This window comes from Eurypyga helias, unplaced genomic scaffold, assembly GCF_000690775.1.
Source record: "Eurypyga helias isolate BGI_N326 unplaced genomic scaffold, ASM69077v1 scaffold26050, whole genome shotgun sequence".
NCBI classification, from domain to species: domain Eukaryota; kingdom Metazoa; phylum Chordata; class Aves; order Eurypygiformes; family Eurypygidae; genus Eurypyga; species Eurypyga helias.
This window is the reverse complement of record NW_010225412.1, coordinates 1-18540: the sequence shown is the minus strand read 5'-3', so window position 1 is coordinate 18540 and position 18540 is coordinate 1. Positions and strand designations below refer to the sequence as shown.

The 18540-nt window shown below is 40.4% G+C and overlaps 1 protein-coding gene across 1 annotated transcript; it reads left to right on the top strand.

Annotated features, from left to right (window-relative positions):
- Nucleotides 1–789: 789 nt before the first annotated feature.
- Nucleotides 790–2081, top strand: LOC104507977 (ephrin type-A receptor 3-like; the record flags this gene model as incomplete). The annotated part of the gene is made up of 3 exons (XM_010149436.1): nucleotides 790–945; nucleotides 1425–1760; nucleotides 1842–2081. Coding segments are annotated over 3 exons (524 nt in total), but the record flags the coding sequence as incomplete, so codon positions are not given.
- Nucleotides 2082–18540: the final 16459 nt, after the last annotated feature.

Here is an 18540-nt window from a genome sequence, read left to right as displayed (position 1 = left end):
TTTTCAGGAAAGGTTATTTGCTAAATTGTTCATTTCTGTAACTTACTTCAAAGACTGTTTTCTTCTGAGGCAAACGTGACCCTGAATCAGTCTAAAATGCCACAGGAGTCAAAACAGGAGGGTGACAGTGTTAATGAAACACCACCACCCGGAGTCTTTTACAAGCAGCTTTTGTGGGCTCAAGCACCATCCCTAGGGGACTGTCTTATTGTCAAAAGCATTCTCCCCATACAGACCGTGCGAGTTCCTGATAGTATCAGAAGCGTCTCACTGAGCCTGACCCTTCAGTTCCTTTAGAACTGGGATCAATCTTTCACTGTTCAGGTTATTTTCTTGGGTTTGGCTTGCTTAGTCCTGCTGTACTGAAGAGACACAGTTTACAATTAGCATGCCCTTGTAAGCAAACCTTGGCAGCACAGGGGGCATAAAATTGGTTTCTTATGCAGGATAGGGTGAATGTTTTAGTAAATTAACCAGAAGAGGTGAAAAATAAGTGAAATTCTCAAAATGCAACACAGAAAATATTTCTTCTTAGTGGTGCAATACACTGTTTTGTTTTCCAGGCAAAATTAAATGCAAATCCAAGTTGATGCATGAAGAGCTCCATTCTACCAAGGAATTTTATTTCCATCAGCTTTCTCATTAGGAGAAAAAACTGTAATTTTTAGACTGTAAATGTCTGCAAAATTTGATCTACATATGGATTGGTCCCAGAACAGTAACAAAGGCACTGGATAAAACTGAGGAGATGTCCCTGGAATTTAAAATTTTACTCCTGTTATTTTGCAGCTTGTCGACCTGGGTTCTACAAAGCCTCTGCCGGCAACGTGAAGTGTGCCAAATGCCCACCTCACAGCTCTACCTACGAAGATGCGTCTCTGAACTGCAGGTGTGAAAAGAATTACTTTCGCTCTGAGAAAGACCCTCCATCCATGGCTTGCACCAGTGAGTAGCATCATTCTGCTCGGGGCTGTCATTCTTGCTCCTCCATCTGTATCTCAGCAGCTTGCTTGCTTCCTCTCATGTCCCATCCAGTCAGCCATCCACTGCTTCCCATGTCTTCTTACATGTTGGACAGGCTACCAAAAATTGGTGGGCTGGGTTTATGTCTTTTGATTTTCATTTTCTCCTTCTTGTTCTCCGTCAGCCTCCAGAAAGAGAGCTAGGATTTTTAAATTGTTACCAATCTTTTTAGCCCTCAGTCCTGAGCTACAGCCTGAGGATACTGTCTGCCTATAAGAAAACATGGTCCTTGATGGTCTAGGTCTGTAGTCCAGAGAAGTTCTTCAGGAGTCTCTACAGGAAATAACTAGAAGAGTTTGGTTATTTATGTTTTTGACGTCCGTATTTTTGTTCCCTTGTTACTCCCATCTTAGAGGACTACAGAAAATCTCATCCCTCTGATTTCCTTTTTCCTTTTGTAGGACCGCCATCTGCTCCAAGAAATGTTATCTCTAACATAAATGAGACATCTGTTATCCTGGACTGGGGCTGGCCTCTTGACACTGGAGGTCGGAAAGATGTCACTTTCAACATCATTTGTAAAAAATGTGGAGGAAACATCAAGATGTGTGAGCCGTGTAGTGACAACGTGCGATTCTTACCCCGTCAGACTGGACTCACCAACACCACGGTGACGGTGGTGGACCTTTTGGCACATACCAATTACACGTTTGAGATTGATGCAGTCAACGGGGTATCTGACTTGAGTACGCTCTCCAGGCAATTTGCTGCTGTCAGCATCACAACTAATCAGGCTGGTGAGTCTCTCTTGGATTAGCCTTTCTTTGTGTAAAACTACTGACATGTATGTACCTTTGTTTCCTTTCCCTGTTTTACAGGAGTTACTCTGACCGCTCGTGTGGTGGGGTAGCTAATTGACTTTGAATATGCTAGTAAAAGTAGAAGCAGAAACAAACCCAGTGTGTGTTGCTGTCAAAGGACCTGGCAGCATGACTGTTATGATTAACTCCCAGTTCCCAGTTAATAGTCTCTAACAGCAGACTCACATGATTCCTTAGCCTAAATGTGTTTTATTAATAAAACCAGATTTTAATAAAACACTCATTTTAATAATCTCCAACATAAATTACTGTAGTAATCTTAGTGATTAATTTTGATTCAGTAGAAGTGAAAAAATGCTTTGATGTTAGACACATAAAAATCTAATGTTAAATTAGAGAGCTTTAAAACACTGCTTTTTTTTTTTTTTTTCCCCTTTACAAGTTGTCTCACCAACTCTGAATTATTGCCAACATGATGGGGGTGTGGAGCTGAATACTGAAGTAGGTCCTGGTGTCGTAGTTGATAGTGTACAAAGGGACTGCTCTGCTTCTGTGCAGACTTATTAAAGTCGTCGAGGCCCTGCATGAGAACAGCAGTACGCCCTGACTGGCAGATCAGAGCTTTTGTTGCTGCTGTGCTATTCCACCATTTGCTTCTCATTTGACGAGGTTCTATTTGCCTGAAAGACACAAAGAATCTAGACTCTTCTCTAGAATTAGTTTAGGTACCTTTTTTTTTTTTAGGAGCAATGTTTGCCAGTGAAGAGAAAGACCAGCTCAGGAAATGTATGTTGTTCTGCTCCATGTGGTTCACCATCAGCAAGCTTTGTACTGAAAGCGTGCCTGTGGGCAGTAAGGCTTCTCCCATCTCCTCCCATCCCACACCCCATCCCAAAATACTTAGGTTTCTCTCTTCTCCAAGGCACAAACCAAGTTAACAGTGTTCTAAGTAGACATTCTCCTAGTGAGCTACGTTATTGCAGTGGTTTTGGCTATAAAGGTTCTATCTCTTCTTAGATCACAGATCAGCTTTAGTGGGAGGCATTAAGATGTGTGAACAGACTGTTTCCTGACAGCAGTCGCTACATTCCCAAATGCTCTGGAGGACTAACTATGCAGTAGGAAGACAGAGGTGAATCCACCCAATTGAAACATCTTCTCATGATCTCTTTCTCACCTAGACATTGACTTCAGCTCTGAAACTTGCATTTTATGTCTATTCCAAACAATTTGCTACGGTTAGAGTTAAATTTTTTGGGTATTTGTGTCTGACTTGAGCAGCCTTTGTGTACTTGATCTCTTTTCTCCTGCTTTTTATATCAGAGAGACTCCCTTTCAGCCTGTTCATCACTGCAGCAGTTAGAAATCATCTGGGGACACTCCATAGCCTAGGAACTGTCTAAGATCAGTGAAAGGTATTTCTCTCGCAGAGGCCTCCTGCTTTGCAGCATGCTTCCCCAGGGCCCAGAGCTGGCTGCCTTTGCACTGCAGTGCAAGCTGAATTTTGATTCTGTTTCGGAACGCACAGTTCCTGTGACGTGGCCGAGTCAATGCATTTCTGGCAATAGCAACTTTGTTTAATGCAGCCCATGGGGTGCTTGAGCAGTTTGTTTGTTTTCCACTTGTATGCATAGCCCATTTTTGCTTTAAGCACGTTTAGGTGGTGTGAGTTACCACAGGCTTGATTGTGCTCTCTCTTGATCATGCAGATTGGTTTACTATCTTAGAATTTCCCTAGAAGTCCTGCAAGTTGCTAAAATTAGGCCTTAAAAATGTGTAGAAGTGATCTTTTAAAGCATAATTACAAAAATGTTGTTTCTCTTGCATTCCCTTTCTGATTAGATCACAAAAGGGACACACCAGAAGCATGTTTTTAGCTAATGTCATACTTAAACACCTGAGTGTGGGGTGGGGGGAAAAAGTCTGAAGATCTTAGATTACATTATAATTTAGGGTTTAACTGGAGGCATTTCAGAAAAAGAATTAACACACCACTGAGCTGGATCTGGAAGAGACAAAAAGACTTCAGAAGCCAGTCATGACTCTCTAAGGCTGTTGTTTGTGCTATCTGACTTCAGGTACATTCCTTCAAGGACATAGGTACCCATCAGTTGGATAAAGATTTGGTTAAATGACTGAGCTCTGTTGGATTCCAGGAAGTAGGAGAGGTGTATTGCTTTGGGAGGTTGTTCTGTGGGTGGGGTATCACATGAGGGGATGCGGTTCAGTATGGCTGGATGGATCCTGGGGATAGAGCCCCTGGCAAGCCTGCAGAAGGAACGATGTCAGTCAGTAGGCTTTGAGTTTTGGAGAGAGGATCGAAGTACATGAGGTCCCTACAAGCAGAATCTCCTCAGTCGCTCCTGAATCCAGGCTACTTCACTTCTGCCAACCTTGACTTGGAGGCCTGTGTGCTTGCAATGGCTATGATGAAGCTGCAGTTTTAATCCTGGGTTTTCAGTGTCCATGTGCTTTTGTTCAAGCACTGTCAGGGCCCATCCCAGCTTAGGGATAGCTGTTCTGTAGAATATTCCTCACCCACCCAAAACACCAGTTTTCAAATATGTGAGTTTCCAAGAGCCTGAGGCAGAACTGCAACATGTTTTATATTTTCTAATGACAAAAGTGTGAATTCTGTGGCGGTTCTTTTGGTGGTAAAAATCAGACATTGTACATTTTTACTTGACATGAACTCGGTTCAAGACAGGCATTGGCTGGCATGAGGTTTGCTAGATCTCATAGCTCCAAAGGCCTACTGAAGACTGAACAAACATTTTTTTCCATGTTTCTCATCTTACACATGGGCATTTCTGCCTATGAAAACATCACCAGCCTAATAGATGAGAACGTGCATAGTACTAATTTTCTGTAATACAGCATTTGGGAGATTTGCCCAAGTGTGTTAAAATAGATTCAGCTGGTATGTTAGGAATCAGTCATTTTGCACAGCAGCTCCATTTTTATACATAAAAACATCATATCCACACATGAATACACGTATTTGTAATTTACATAAACACATAGATCTATACACACAGAAAAAGTGTCACCTTAAGTGTTGCTGAAAATTTTGCAGATACCTTTACACTGATTGAGTTCTGATTGAGGTCTGCAGAGGCCTTGCTCCACCTCAATCCATGTGTGATGACCGTGTGCAAAGAGGATAGTGGCCACTGGAAGGAGACCAGGGAAGGGACTGATCGTTAACTGCTGTCCTTTTTTAACGATGATCTTTTCATCCCTGTAGCAAGACCTTCTCAATGAAATCTGGGGATGTAAACTCCCCATACACTTAGTCAGGTTGGAGAGAGAGTAAACCTATGGGTGCAGAAAGGCTGTAAACCTCAGTATCCCTGCTTCAAAGAAATTTAGGAGAGTATTGTTGAATCTTTTTGTTTATTATGTAGCAATGATAACCTCAAAACTCTTAGCATTTGTCACGGCACATGAAGTTTATGCATACATGAATATTGAAAACTGCAGTAGGAGTGGCTTATTTTACAGAGTACCTCCGTAAGACTAGGTGGCTTTAAAGAGAGAATTTGTTTTGGTTAAATTGACTGTGGGTTACTGCCTCCTTCCTAAGCTTTTTCATCAGAGAACCTGCAGGATCCAATCTTACTCATTTGTGTATTGTACAGCATTATTATATGCCATGCTCCTATAGCAGACAACTATGGTACCCTCCCCACCCTTGGAGTCAGCCATGAGTAAACTGAGGCCTGCTTTCCCCATGTGAATGTTAAGATGCCTGATTACAGGGGGAAGTGTTATTAAATTGCACGTGAGCATTTCAGTTAAACTACTACTACTATGCAAACCTCTGCATAGTCACACTTGGGTTGCTCTAAGAATTAGGTTTTTTCCCACTTTTTCATGTTAAATTAATGGGGACACTCTAAAGGAGGAGTGCCCATTTTGGGATTTGAACTGATCTGAACCAATTAGTTTATAAACAAGTTTACATTACACTATACAGTTTTGCTATGGAGACAGATAATTCATGTTTGAAGATGTCTTTGGGCTTCCTAGCTGTAAGAACTGTGTAAGCTCTAGAATATTAACTACTGTCCCAAGAGAGCTTGTCTACAGTTTTATCTTTAATTTCCATGTGCCGTATTCAAATGGCTGTGGGTCACCATGTGGGGTAGCAAATCCAGTTGCCCAGGTTAGACCAGAGGGGCCACAGAAGCAGAGCAAAGAGAATGAGCAAAATCAAAACCCTGTACAGGATAGGGCAGAACAAGGGGGTAAGTCTGTGACATACTTTTTACAACAGTATTTTCCTGGATAAAGCAGCTACTCCACCTCAGGCTGACTCTTCTGTCTCCAAAGCCCACCTTTGCAAGTGTATCTTCCTGAGCTCTTACCCCTTCTGTTATTTCTGATATGATTCAGTGTCCAGGTTTGCAGCAAAATAATTATTAGCAACAAAGTCCAGTGAAAATAATTACGTTTTCTGTATTTTCCAAATATACCTATGCTGATACCCAAATATTTTTTTTAAATACCTCAGGTCTTTACTGCATGCCTGCTTGATAATAAAATAGACTGTTTTCTTTAATCACTAAAAGCACAGTGTAACAGCTTTAAATGTAGTTTTATGTTGGATTAGTTCTTAAGGACTTAAGGCCTTGTAAACCAAGGTCTCAGCAGTGAAGCTGCAAATGGTAGTAGCAACTGAGTTCAGCGACAATGAGCCAGTGTCAGTACTAAATCGATTCCGAAGAGTTTTGTGCTGTCACATATCCTGGCATCAGGAGAGGAACAAAGGGGCCATGTTGTAACAAGAGACTCTCTCAAACTCTGCCCTCAGTTCAACCCAGCTCTTCCACACAATCCATACAGGATTCAGATAGTTGAAAAAAAGACCAGAAAAGCCTGGGGTATAAATAGGACTATCTGTTTACTCGCTGTAGAGAGAAATGCAATGGAAACACATAAGGCTTTTTTTGGGCTACCTAGAGATGTCAGTCTTTTCCGAGTAACTGTAGAAAGAAACTCCTCAATTAAGTACCTAAAAGTGCCTTGACTTGAGTTTTGGTCCACCCACGATTCATTGTGCACTTGTACAATGTTGATTCCTCTCTCTGTATGTCTCTCTTCATATAGTAAGCCTGAAGAGAGTAACTGCCCCTGGATCCAAACCGAGGCATCTACGCACAGCTATAGTATATAGAATGTCAAACCCCAAGATATACCTTGTATTATCTCTGGCTTCCCTAGAAGAGCAGTAATCTGATTATCAGGAGTCTCCTCCCTCTATCTTCTGTCTTTCTAAAATCCTCTCCCTTTTTTTTTTTTCCTCTGGATTGATGAATAATGACGTGATAAAAACGTATCAAACAGGTAATTTTTTCAGGTGTAAACACACAGCCCTGTCTGTTACATACATTGAATCAAATTTATCTTGACTCCTTTTTCTGTCTCTTTCTTAAATGTATTAGCTGTCAAATCTAGCAGTTTTGAAACACAGAAGGGGATAAATTTGTTTAAGGAGAAGGTAACTGATAAGGGACTAGTGAGTTTTTGCAAAGGGCTAGGATGAAAATTGTTCAAAAAAACCTTAGGAACAAGACTGACCACCAGGTACAGAAATTAGGATCATTGTGAAGACAGTCTTAAAGGATAAACACAGCTGGTTTGTAATAATCTTGATCTCCATATGACATTTGCTGTTTGAAAATTTCAAAACATCCTTTAGTTTAAGCATGGGGGGTAAACATTTAAAATGAAAAAAGAATCAGTAAATTTTTCAGTGCTATTGCAAGCAGATTCACTTGGCTCCCAGGAAGAGTTGTTAAAATATCCTCAGAACTAGAATTTTATTTACCTGAAATCTATAGTTCGAAGGGAATAAATTCAGCACCAAGTTGAGCACCAAGCTTTATTTCAATATATGTCTTCGATTACTTGCATGAACTGTGATGCTATTTGTATGTTCAGCCTTTATTCTGTTAACCTAGAGTGCACTGTCTTCAGCAAGTCACAAATGATGTGTGGTGCTCCCTGTTTAAATAGAATCCATATTTAGAAAGGGTTGTGTGCCCTTTACAGTCTGTATCCCAAGACAGGTCCCTTAGGTAGAACTGTCTTCTAAGAGAGACAATTTGAGAAAGCCACAGATGTTTGGTGCATGATATATTTCTGGTCCTTATAAAAAGGACAAGAAGATAGACTTATTAAAAGTGAGCTAATGACATGATGTAGGGAGTCTCTGGTTCACTGACTGTTATTACAGCTGTGCCCCATTACGTACTGAATACCTAGGACATGCTTGGTTTTTTGAATGACATTTATCTTTGGAGTTTCAAACATTCCTGGCATAAATAAAGATTTTACGCTTTTCAAATGTGTTTTACAGTTCAGCCCAGAGGCTATTGAAGGATCATTTTAACTCAATAAAACTCCTCCTTTAGGGATATAAAAGGGAAGTGTTTTAACAATGTCACTCCGTGCATAGCCTGATATTAGCTGGAGACGTTCTGCCTGCAAAGCCTTTGATCCCTTTTTCCCTGAACGTCAAGGAAGCTCTGCCGAGGCTTCAAAGGCTGTGACACACAGTGATCCCTTCTGTGCGTACACGAGTGAATGCTCCTGACCTTAGATAAAGTTCGCAGGTGAAGTTTGTAGCTCAGCAAACCTTTTTCCCTTCCAGTGCTTTTAGCTACCTTTTCCAGAGGTCACAGTGAAAGTGTATTCAGCAATCAGTGGATAACGGTTATCTCTGCTAGCTTCTGTGACAGTCTTTAACGTGAGGTTACATGTGGATTCTCATTTAATATCTTGGTTTGGTAAAATAATAAAAAATAAAGAAATACAAGTAAACAGGATGCTTAACTCTCAGTTAAATAATATTCCTTAGGCTTCTGGCTCTCTGTCCCTTATCTGTACTAGCATTCTCTATAATCCCTGAGGGAAATAGAAAGTCTGTGTTCCTCTTGATCGTAAACAAAACTATCAACTTCCCTTGCTTCTTGAAGTTATTCCATCTAAACAATTTTCAGGCTGGGGACAGCTGGGGAAAAAAAAGATTATTTTTTTCTTTGGGTTTGGGGACTATTCCTGTTAATGGGAATTATTCATGTACTAATTATTTTTTTAAGCATTTTAATATAAAGCCAAACTATAGTTTCAAAGTTATGCACCCCTGCATGTTAAAGTCTTCACACACTTGCAGATTTGGTTTTACTCACACCAAGTACATAAGCTGATTTGAGTCTGAGGATGTGTCACCCTGCTCGTGAAGACAGGTACCCTCTGAAGCCAGTAGACATTGTTCTGAAAATTAAAGATTTTGCTGCTTCTCGCTAGTGCCAACTTCCCAGTGTTGCGGAGTGACCATCCTCAGAATGGAAAATGTTTAAAACCAAACAAAAATTAAAAATCCAAAGGAAAGTGAAAGAAGGTATGATCACCCTTCAAGTCTTTTTCATCAGAGATTCCCCTGTCCTGGTTAACCTTTGCAAAAGTGATTGGTCCAAAGCCATCTGTGAAACAAACTACCAAAGAAGGACAGGGCAAGAAGTTCAAGAAATATTATTTCCATTCTTAGTGTTTTCTGACCACGTTGAAAGGACTCTGGTGGAACTTACTGACAGACTAGTTCAGGATCTCTTAGTGGTTACTTAAAAGGAGAGAAATACTTTATAACATAAATTACTTACCTGAGGGCAGCTGTCTTCTTCAGTTTTGGATACTGGCATTTCTAGAGATGGTTCTTAAGTATGCTTCTTAAATTGTGATTGGGATTTCTCTGCTTGAGGAAATAACTAAACTTTCACAGAAAGGGAAAGCCTACTTAGCACCTGAAAGTTGATGTTATGGGCATGGTGAATAACAACTTCTTTTTGAAAACTTCACAGCAGGAAGCCCGAAGGCCCTAACGTTCTATGAAGTAATGTAACAATAGGGTAGAGAAGGCAAAGCAAAACTGTTCAAAATAAACTGAAATGGTCTTAAATATATTCAGTGAATAATATGATGGATTTTGAAGCTCCTGCCATCACCATCTCAGAGAACAGAAAGAATAACATTTGTGTTATGAGTACCTTTGGGCTGAATCCTTACGAAAGCATATACAGCATTTGTCTCCTCTCTGAAATAACAGCTGTGAACGCCATGGCACCATAATTTTCATTTTGTGAAGCGAGTGCCATGTGTAGCCTGATACTTCCCAAATGGACATGGTGTTTCCATGATTTATTGCACACGTGTTAAACATATGAGCAAGTCTAACATTGTGTTTGCTCTGTGGAAGGCATTTGCTATCCCTTTTAATAAAAAGAGAGAGAAATGAGAACATGAATGTGTGACACTTTAATGAAGTTTGCTTTTAATTTAGAATTTATTTGTAAGCGTGAGAAATGAGCTCTGATAATCACTTGTCCAGTGGCAGCTGCTGCCCAGAAGGTTGCCTTTCTCTGCACTCGAGAGCGAAATCAAGCAGCTGCCTTTCAGTGTAATTACTGCTGAAGCTGCTTGTTTTCCCCTTCCCAGTTCCCTGCCGCAGTTCCTTCACGGCACCTGTGCAATGCCTGCAGCCACTCTGGAGTGTGTAAGCACAGGCTGGAGTCCACCAGCTCCCAGATGCATTTGGGTATTTCTGCCGTAGTGCAGGCAGTCATCCATTAAAAGAGCCATGAGCAAGCCAGTCTTTAAAATTGTCATATTTCTGGAAGAACCATACTCGGCTTCCACACAGAGCTTTGTTTCCTCCGAAGTTAGTCTGCTTCTATTTGTCCTTAAAGTTTTGTCCTATTTCTTTATTTCCACGTTTGGATATATATAAAAGCCCAGATCTTGATAGCCCTCTTCCAGAAAATGGGGAACCTTTTCACCCACTTCTGTATGATTGCACCCTCCTAGAATGCAGCCTGGATCCGGTTTGAGGGCTGTGTACACTGGCATGGGCTGGTGGCTGTTGGGGTGGCTGGACTCCCTAAGGCCTGGTCCCTGGAGACGGGGAAGGCAAGTCGCTTTCTGGCTGATGGTCGCCTGATGATGTTACAGAATGAGCTGGTGTTTTACAGCCTGAGTCGTATAAATACCTGGAGCCTGTATCAGCTCCAGGAAGAGGTGCAGGAACACAAACACGAGTACTGTGCTCATTTAACTACGTGTCCTGGACATTAAAGGGCAAAGGACTGTGTCTGCACATGTGTTGAGGAGGTGGGTAGTTGTATCTGGAGGAGGAGTATGTAGGGTTTAGCAGGTTTCCCAAGTGTTGTTAAAAAATATAGCTGTTTCCTCCTCCCCCTGTGTCCTGGGAGGCTCCTGGGGACCCAAAGCTGGCGGAGACTTCTCGGCATGTGCCTGTGGGATCAGCCTTGCTGCAGCACAGCCCCGCAGAGGGAGGCACGGCCTTGTGCTGCACGTAGCAGAGAAAGCAAACAGCAATGCCATCAGGGAAGGCTGAAGGCAGTGTGACTCCTGCTTCCTATAAGCACGCTTCTATAACAAACTTCTTAGATATTAATTCACAAAGCAGATCTTGGAGATGTAAAGGATCCAAGGAGAAGCATAGCCATTCATACAGACATCATGGTAATGTGATTATGCCATGGAGATGCGACGTCGTTATACTGATTTGTGAGTCATTACTTAGGCCCCTGTCATGAACTGAATGCTGGTTGGTAATGAAACGGTTGGATAACCCTGAAGATAGAAAGGTGAGTTCACAAAAAACCCAGATGTTGGGTGGCTGTTGCATGAGTGCAATGTGTATGTGCCGCGTTAGGAGGTGTACCGGGCCGAGCTATGCATGGGCGCTTAATGCCTGTGCCGGGCTAAGGTCTTTCATGTCTCCTGACTCTGTGGACATGGCCCAGTTTTCTAGAGAAACTGCCTCTAGATGAGAGATAACGGTTCGTTCATTCAAATAATAGGATTTCCATTTGAATTTGTATAATTGTTTATGGTTTGGACACTGGTTCTCTAAGATTTACAGATTTGGGTCCCAGTGGATCCACTGTCAGAGGCTGCAGAGTTAATTTCCAGATTATGATCTTCTATTTACTGCTCTGGTTCCACGTTACCTCCTAGGGGCATCATAGATGTGAAAAAAAAATTATATGTTATATCAGATGACAGTATTGTGATTAGATAATAAAATCATCAGTTTTCTAAAGAAAGAAAAAGGAACAAGCCTTCCATTTGTTCAACAGCACAGAAGTAGTTGCAGTTTGGGTAATATAGTCAGTTCTGCTGGCTCAGATATGTTCTTGATCACCATCTTTCAGCATAGCTTGGAATATTTTATTCTCTGATGCTGGTAGCTGGTTACAAGCAAAAGCTGGAGTGAGCAGGCCGTGGTCACTTCAGAATGAAATGGTTCCTTAAAATGTAATTTGTGATCTAGAGACCTAAGGAAGAAACAACAGGACTCTAAATGTTTCAGCAGTTGTACACACGTGCCTTCCCAAAGTTAATACCGAGTTCTCTCTGTTACAGGACAGGGAATTTTCTTCTAGTGTATATATATACATCTGTAAGCTAGTCACATATGAAAACAATAACCAAGGAATAAGGAAAAAGTCAATAAGGAGATTTATATACAGCTGCTATTAAACTGGAGGAAAACAAATGATCTGTTGGGGTCAGTTTCACTGGGAAATCAATTTGAGCAGAGTTTTATTGTCGTCTCTGCTAGATCCTTCACGTTATTTGCTTGCACCTTTAATAGTCATGGCTGAGGAGGTTTTTACGCTTGTGAGTCTAAGCTCCCTGGATCATTGCGTTTGTTACCTTTTCAACATCCACATTCCCAGTTGTCACAAATGCTACCTAACAGAACTGAGCACTCAAGGTACATTTCCCCTTGTAGCTCTAGGGAATTTTGAATGTTCATATTAACTGCTTAAACTAGTCATAAACCGGTTAGACTATAGCACCAGACAAGTAGTAACCATCTGATAGATAAAAATGCCTCTGTATACGTTGCACTCTTAATAAAAGACTTAAAAAAGTTGCACTTTTATAGACTAAACCTCTTAATGCATGGCCACGTAAGCCTAAAGGTAATTATAAAAAAACCCAACTCTGATTCAGGGAAGAGGTTAAGTACTCATACGTTAATCAAATCACCAGTAAATATGTAAATACGTAGAGGTACACAAGCCACAGGGTTTACCCAAAAATCACTGAAACAGCATCTATTCAACTTCTTAGAAAAGGTATTCGCCTTAAGTTGTATCTTGAAATTTATATTTTTTTACATGTTAAATTAATTTAACCTAACTTTGTGTTGCTACTGATGCTTTAATATAATTTTAATACTTCATTTTAATCCTGAAAAGCTTCATAGTCTGTAATTATTTGTTAACCCATTATACAAAATTGATTTTGTCAGTGGGAGCTGCAGCCATTTAAAATACTTGTTCTAGCATTCTGTTGTTGCACAATCTCATTGTCTTTTAATTTAAGAAAGAAAAATCCTGGAACTGTGGTGAAAAGTGGCTGTTCTAAATATGAAGTACTCCTATTCCTTTATGTAGCCTGAATTTGAATTCAGTCTCATCCTACTGTAGTTATTTAATGGTTTTCAGGAAACAGGAAGCTCTTGGTTCTCTTTTCCTCATACAGAAGACTAAAGCCTATATGCATTGCTTTTTGTGGTGATGCTTTCATTGTTTAATGGTTTATAATGGTAACTTCCTTTAACTGTGGTTTCTCTCTTTGCTGGGTTTTTAGACTCTTCCAAGTAATTAGTAAAATACACTAAGTGAGCTGCTCTGGTGAGAGGAGGATTAGTTTTGCTACAAAATGGAAATTAAGGATGACTTCTGCATAGACACTGTTTAGAACACAGTTTATAAGTCTTGATTTATTATATTGTATTCTAGGGATGCATACAGAAAGGAATTAATTCTATGGTCCACATATCAAGTTACTCCTCCCAACTGCACCCCTTAAATTAGTTAGGTTACCTTAACTGTAACCGCATCTTAAATCCATTGATTGCAGTAGATTTCAGCGTAAACTTAAAAATCATCTGAACAAGACATTTTCTTAAATTAGGATTCAAGTACTTCTAACACTTTTCAAACCTTCCTATCTAACAGGTATGGCAAAAAAAAAAAACAAAACAAACCAAAAAAGATTGTGTTAAGATTTAAAATATAAACAGTTCAGCTTCTTGCAGACCAGCAAAGAAAGGTTTTGCCACGTGCTGTGCTGTACTTTTCTCATTCTCTCTCATCTTGGTCAAACCAGAGTGCAGCATGTGTTCGTCAGTCTAACCCGCGTGGTAGTAGAGTCCGGTCAGGGTGCAGGCAAAGGGACAGTTTGGCAAAGGGAGATAGGGGCAGTTTGGTAGGGCAGCAGGCGCAGCAGACGAGCCAGGCCTATGTCTCAGCGTCTGCTGGAGTCTGGTTTGGGAATGCCAGAGTGCGGCTGCAGCTGTGGCAGTGCAGGGCAGGAGTGCTTCCAGGCACAGGATCCAGACTCCTTTCTCTGCCCCCATCTGTGGGTCTGCGAGGCTGGCTGTCGGTGATGCTCGCTTTGCGATTTATCCTTGCTACCCTCTACTCCACTTTTGCAGAAGGAGCATCCTGATGCTGAAATCTTTCCAGGAGCTGAAATCTTCTCAGTTGGTTTCACCTGTGCTTCGAAGAGCTGTAAGCCTGATGTACTGCCAGGAGAGGAACTGCTGGCAAAGGTTCTTGTGGGGGCTGTCCCCCTCCAGGGCTCTGTTTCATCAACTGAAACATGGAGGGGCATCAAAGCCAACTGTTGCTTGTAAAGTCCAGTGTGAACACGCAGAGATGATGGGAACAGCAGGAAAATTATGAAATCTTTACCCCTGTATGAAGTCTTGATTTTTAACATCCTGTGTGCTTCAAAATTTAAATGCTCAGATGATATACAGGATAGTTTAACAAAATGAAAAAACAATATATAGAAGATTAAAATTAAGTTACAAATTCATACCTTCCCCTCTGAACACAGGTAGCGTGGTTTATCCTCTAGAAATAAATAGTTGACCACCGAGATATCTGAAGATGCTCTTCCTTCAAGCGCTTAAGATTAGTGCCTTAAAACTAGGTAATTTTTGTAATCCATAGTGTTAGGATGGTGATTTAAACAGATTTGGAACACGTGATTTCTATAGCTCAGAGGTTTGGTAGCTGTTGGGGTGGCCTGGCGTGCAGCACTGTATCGCAGAACTCGGATCAGTCCTGTGTGTGGAGTTAAAGGTGCCTGAAACTTTGTGATTTCCTGTGATTTTCCTTTTCCTGTGATTATCCATCTCCCCTCCATTTGCCCATGGGGTGGGATGCTGTCTCTTCCAGACTCCCTGTATTTATAATTTCTAAGCAGCTTTGGGAATCCTAGGGATTATAAAAGGTATATGAATGTTTTATAATGTTATTGATAACTGCAGAGCAGACGCTTTTCTAATAAACTGCTGTGAGATAAGTAACTGGTAGCATCTGCAGAGATGTGTGTAAATGAGCTCAAAATAATTAATGCAGTGTTAGAAGAAAGCGGGGTTTTTTAAGCACATCTGTATTGAAGCATATAAGATTATTTCAGCCTGCCCTGAGAATGTGTTATAGCACAAATTACCATAATTTATTAGGGGGAAAACCATTTCTGTTAATCATACATTAATTATTCATAAAATCTGTATTAATGTTACCTTAATGGGAAGTGTTACCAGCTGGGGTACTGGGCTAGGCAGCCTATTCACATACAAAAAAAGATTAATAGCTTGACTAAAAAAGAAGGCATAAAAATGACTTACAAGAGCATAAAAGCAGCAAGCATGAGTATACGATTTAACGTAGAGCTGGCTATGGAAGAGCAGTCCTTGTGCAGGGGTATGTAGCTTTCTAAATGCTCTACTCAATTAAAGGAGGATGTCACAATTCAGATTATGACTAGGAGGTATGTTTTGATGGAACTTTAGCAAAATCAAACAGAATTAATTTTCCAAAATTTATTTTAATTAAAACCTCTTTCTTTTTTCCTGGCTTTTGAAAGTTCTCTTGCAGGAATGAAAACCCAAAGAGAAAGGGCACTGACTAAGGCATGCAAATGTGTACTGCCTGTAAAGTGCAACTAGTTTTATATGAGCAGTAAAAGCTTCATAGGATTCGGCTGAAATGAAATTGTTTAGATCAGCTAGAGCCTTTTTATTAGGACAGCACAATGTTGGACTTAGAAACATATTTGTTTTGCATGTTAAGATAAAAGGCTGTTTATTGGTAAAAGATTTTTTTTAAAATGACAGTTACGACTTTAATGTGTGATCTGTAAGCTATCATCTGATGAATGTTGGCCAAAGCCATGGAAGAGAAGCATTTTGAAGTGGGAAGCCAACCCAAAAAAAAAAAACAGAAAAAATAATTTAAAGAATTGCATAGCTTTCAGTGATTCCAAGAAACCTAGGCCCGGTCTTGGAACAACACGTAGAACTGTAGAACTGGGTGGTCTAAAGCTGAACTGATGTTCAAGAATCGCAAAAATATATGATTTTTTTTTTTATTTTTTTTTTTTGGTAACACTGATAGTACTTCCAAGTTTTGGGTGGGAAGTGTGTCTGTGTCATGCAGTCAGTTGCCATGCCTAGATCTGATTAACACAGATTAGAAATGAGGTTATTTTGCAGTTGTTTGGGTTTTTTTTTCTTCAAATTTAATGCTCAAAGAAATGTGTTAAAGGAGAAATGTATATGGGAGTAACTTCTTGTATCTGGAGAGCTTACCAAGTAAGGATGCAAATGAGGCTGTATTCTGCAGTATGCTGATGGCTATTGCTATCCATGGATACCAGGAACTCTGTGTACGTAATGCATCCCAGCCCCTGAAAACATTATCAGAGATCTGCAGAGTCTGGTAATGGTAATACTTCAGCGCTATAACAAATAGGTAGTACTGTTACTTTGTTCTTTGTTTTAGTATATCAAATATATTTCATTGCTTACGCTGTAGTAGCAGATCGAAACCATCTGCTGCCTTGCCACTGGTCCACCAGTCTAACAGAAAATCTCAGTTCATTTTGCTTGAGGCCACTAGGCTTTAAAGCATGTGTACTACGACTATAATCCAGCTGCTGAATGTTGATACAAGTCCAGACCTATGCTCATGAGTCTCTTAAATGGAAACAATACTCTTTGCCAAGGATTGAAACAGAGATAAACTCGGTTTGCTTTTCTCTCTGCCTTCTTCCCCCCATCCCCTTTACAGCTCCGTCCCCCATCACAGTCATAAGGAAAGACAGGACATCCAGGAACAGTGTGTCTCTGTCTTGGCAAGAACCCGAACATCCGAATGGGATCATCTTGGACTACGAGGTCAAGTACTATGAAAAGGTGGGAAGAAAGGTCGAAGGGGAGGTTTTTGTGCTGGTAGTACTGTAATGAAATTATTGCATCTTGCCTAAGTTAAGTATTCAGAGGCACCCCTGTTCACTCACTAGATAAATTAATCCTTCATAAATAATGAATAAGTGAATTCTTCATAATTATTGTGTAAATAAATACAAAACAAAGAAAATCTGCCATTAAACAGGTTTTGCTTTATATTGACATTTTCTTGTATTTACAGCTGTTGATCTTTTAATCATATATAGATCTATATATAGGAAAAAAAGAAATTTCCTAACAGAATAGTTTTTTTAGTAAATTACTGGTAGAATTCAAAAAACTCATTAATTATTGTGAAGAGCTCTATTAGCCATTTTTAGATTGGTCAGAGACAACTTTCATAGAATATATTGCTACTAAAGTTGACAAACTCTGAAAAAATGTCAGAAATAATTATTTAATTCAGCGTTTACTAATACTGTTCATTTCTGGAAATCAGGCTTATACTTCATACCTAGCCGGGAAGACATGGTGCCAATATCCTCTTAGAAAATGCTGTTAAAAAGACTCCATGGGTATTCAGCTAATCTCTGAAAAGTTTTCTCATGGATCTTAACAGTGGGACTGTGTGATATTGATAGTCCATACCTCATCTCCAGCTGAAGGCTGTATTCTGAAAAGACTTCTCCTAAATTAATATGTCATCTCATTTTGGGTGGGTTTTTTTGGTGATCACTTGAGCCTTCAAAGACCTTGGTAAAAATCTGAACATACGTAGTACTATTGATAAAAGGGGAAAAAGGAAAGGTTCCTAAATATTTCAGGTCTCACCTTATAAAGTAGTAGCCTATAGACTTCCACTTTGTTGGGGTTTTTTTTTGTTTTTTTTTTTTTCCTTTCCTATTATTTCAATGGGGACAGGATTGAGTCCAGATCCTGGGCTTCAGAAATAAAGGAGAACTTGCTCATAGTTCTTGCTCAACAAGATCACTAGATCTTGTACCAGGCAAGATCATGGAGCATATCCTCCTGGAAATCATGCTGAGGCACATGTAGAATGAGGAGGTTATGGCTGACAGCCAGCATGGCTTCACCAAGGGCAGATCGTGCCTGATGAATGTGGTGGCCGTTTACGACGGGGTCACGACCTTGGTGGATAGAGGACGGGCAGCTGATGTCATTTACCCAGACTTGTGCAAAGCTTCTGGTACCATCTCACACGACATCCTTGTCTTGAAACTGGAGAGACATGGATTTGACAGATGGACTGCTCATTGGATAAAGAACTGGCTGGATGGCCGCACTCAGAGAGTGGTGGTCAACGGCTCGATGTCCGAGTGGAGATCGGTGACGAGTGGCGTTCCTCAGGGGTCGGTGTTGGGAACGGTAACGTATAACGTCTTCTTTAGTGACATGGATGCTAGGATCGAGTGCACCCTCAGCAAG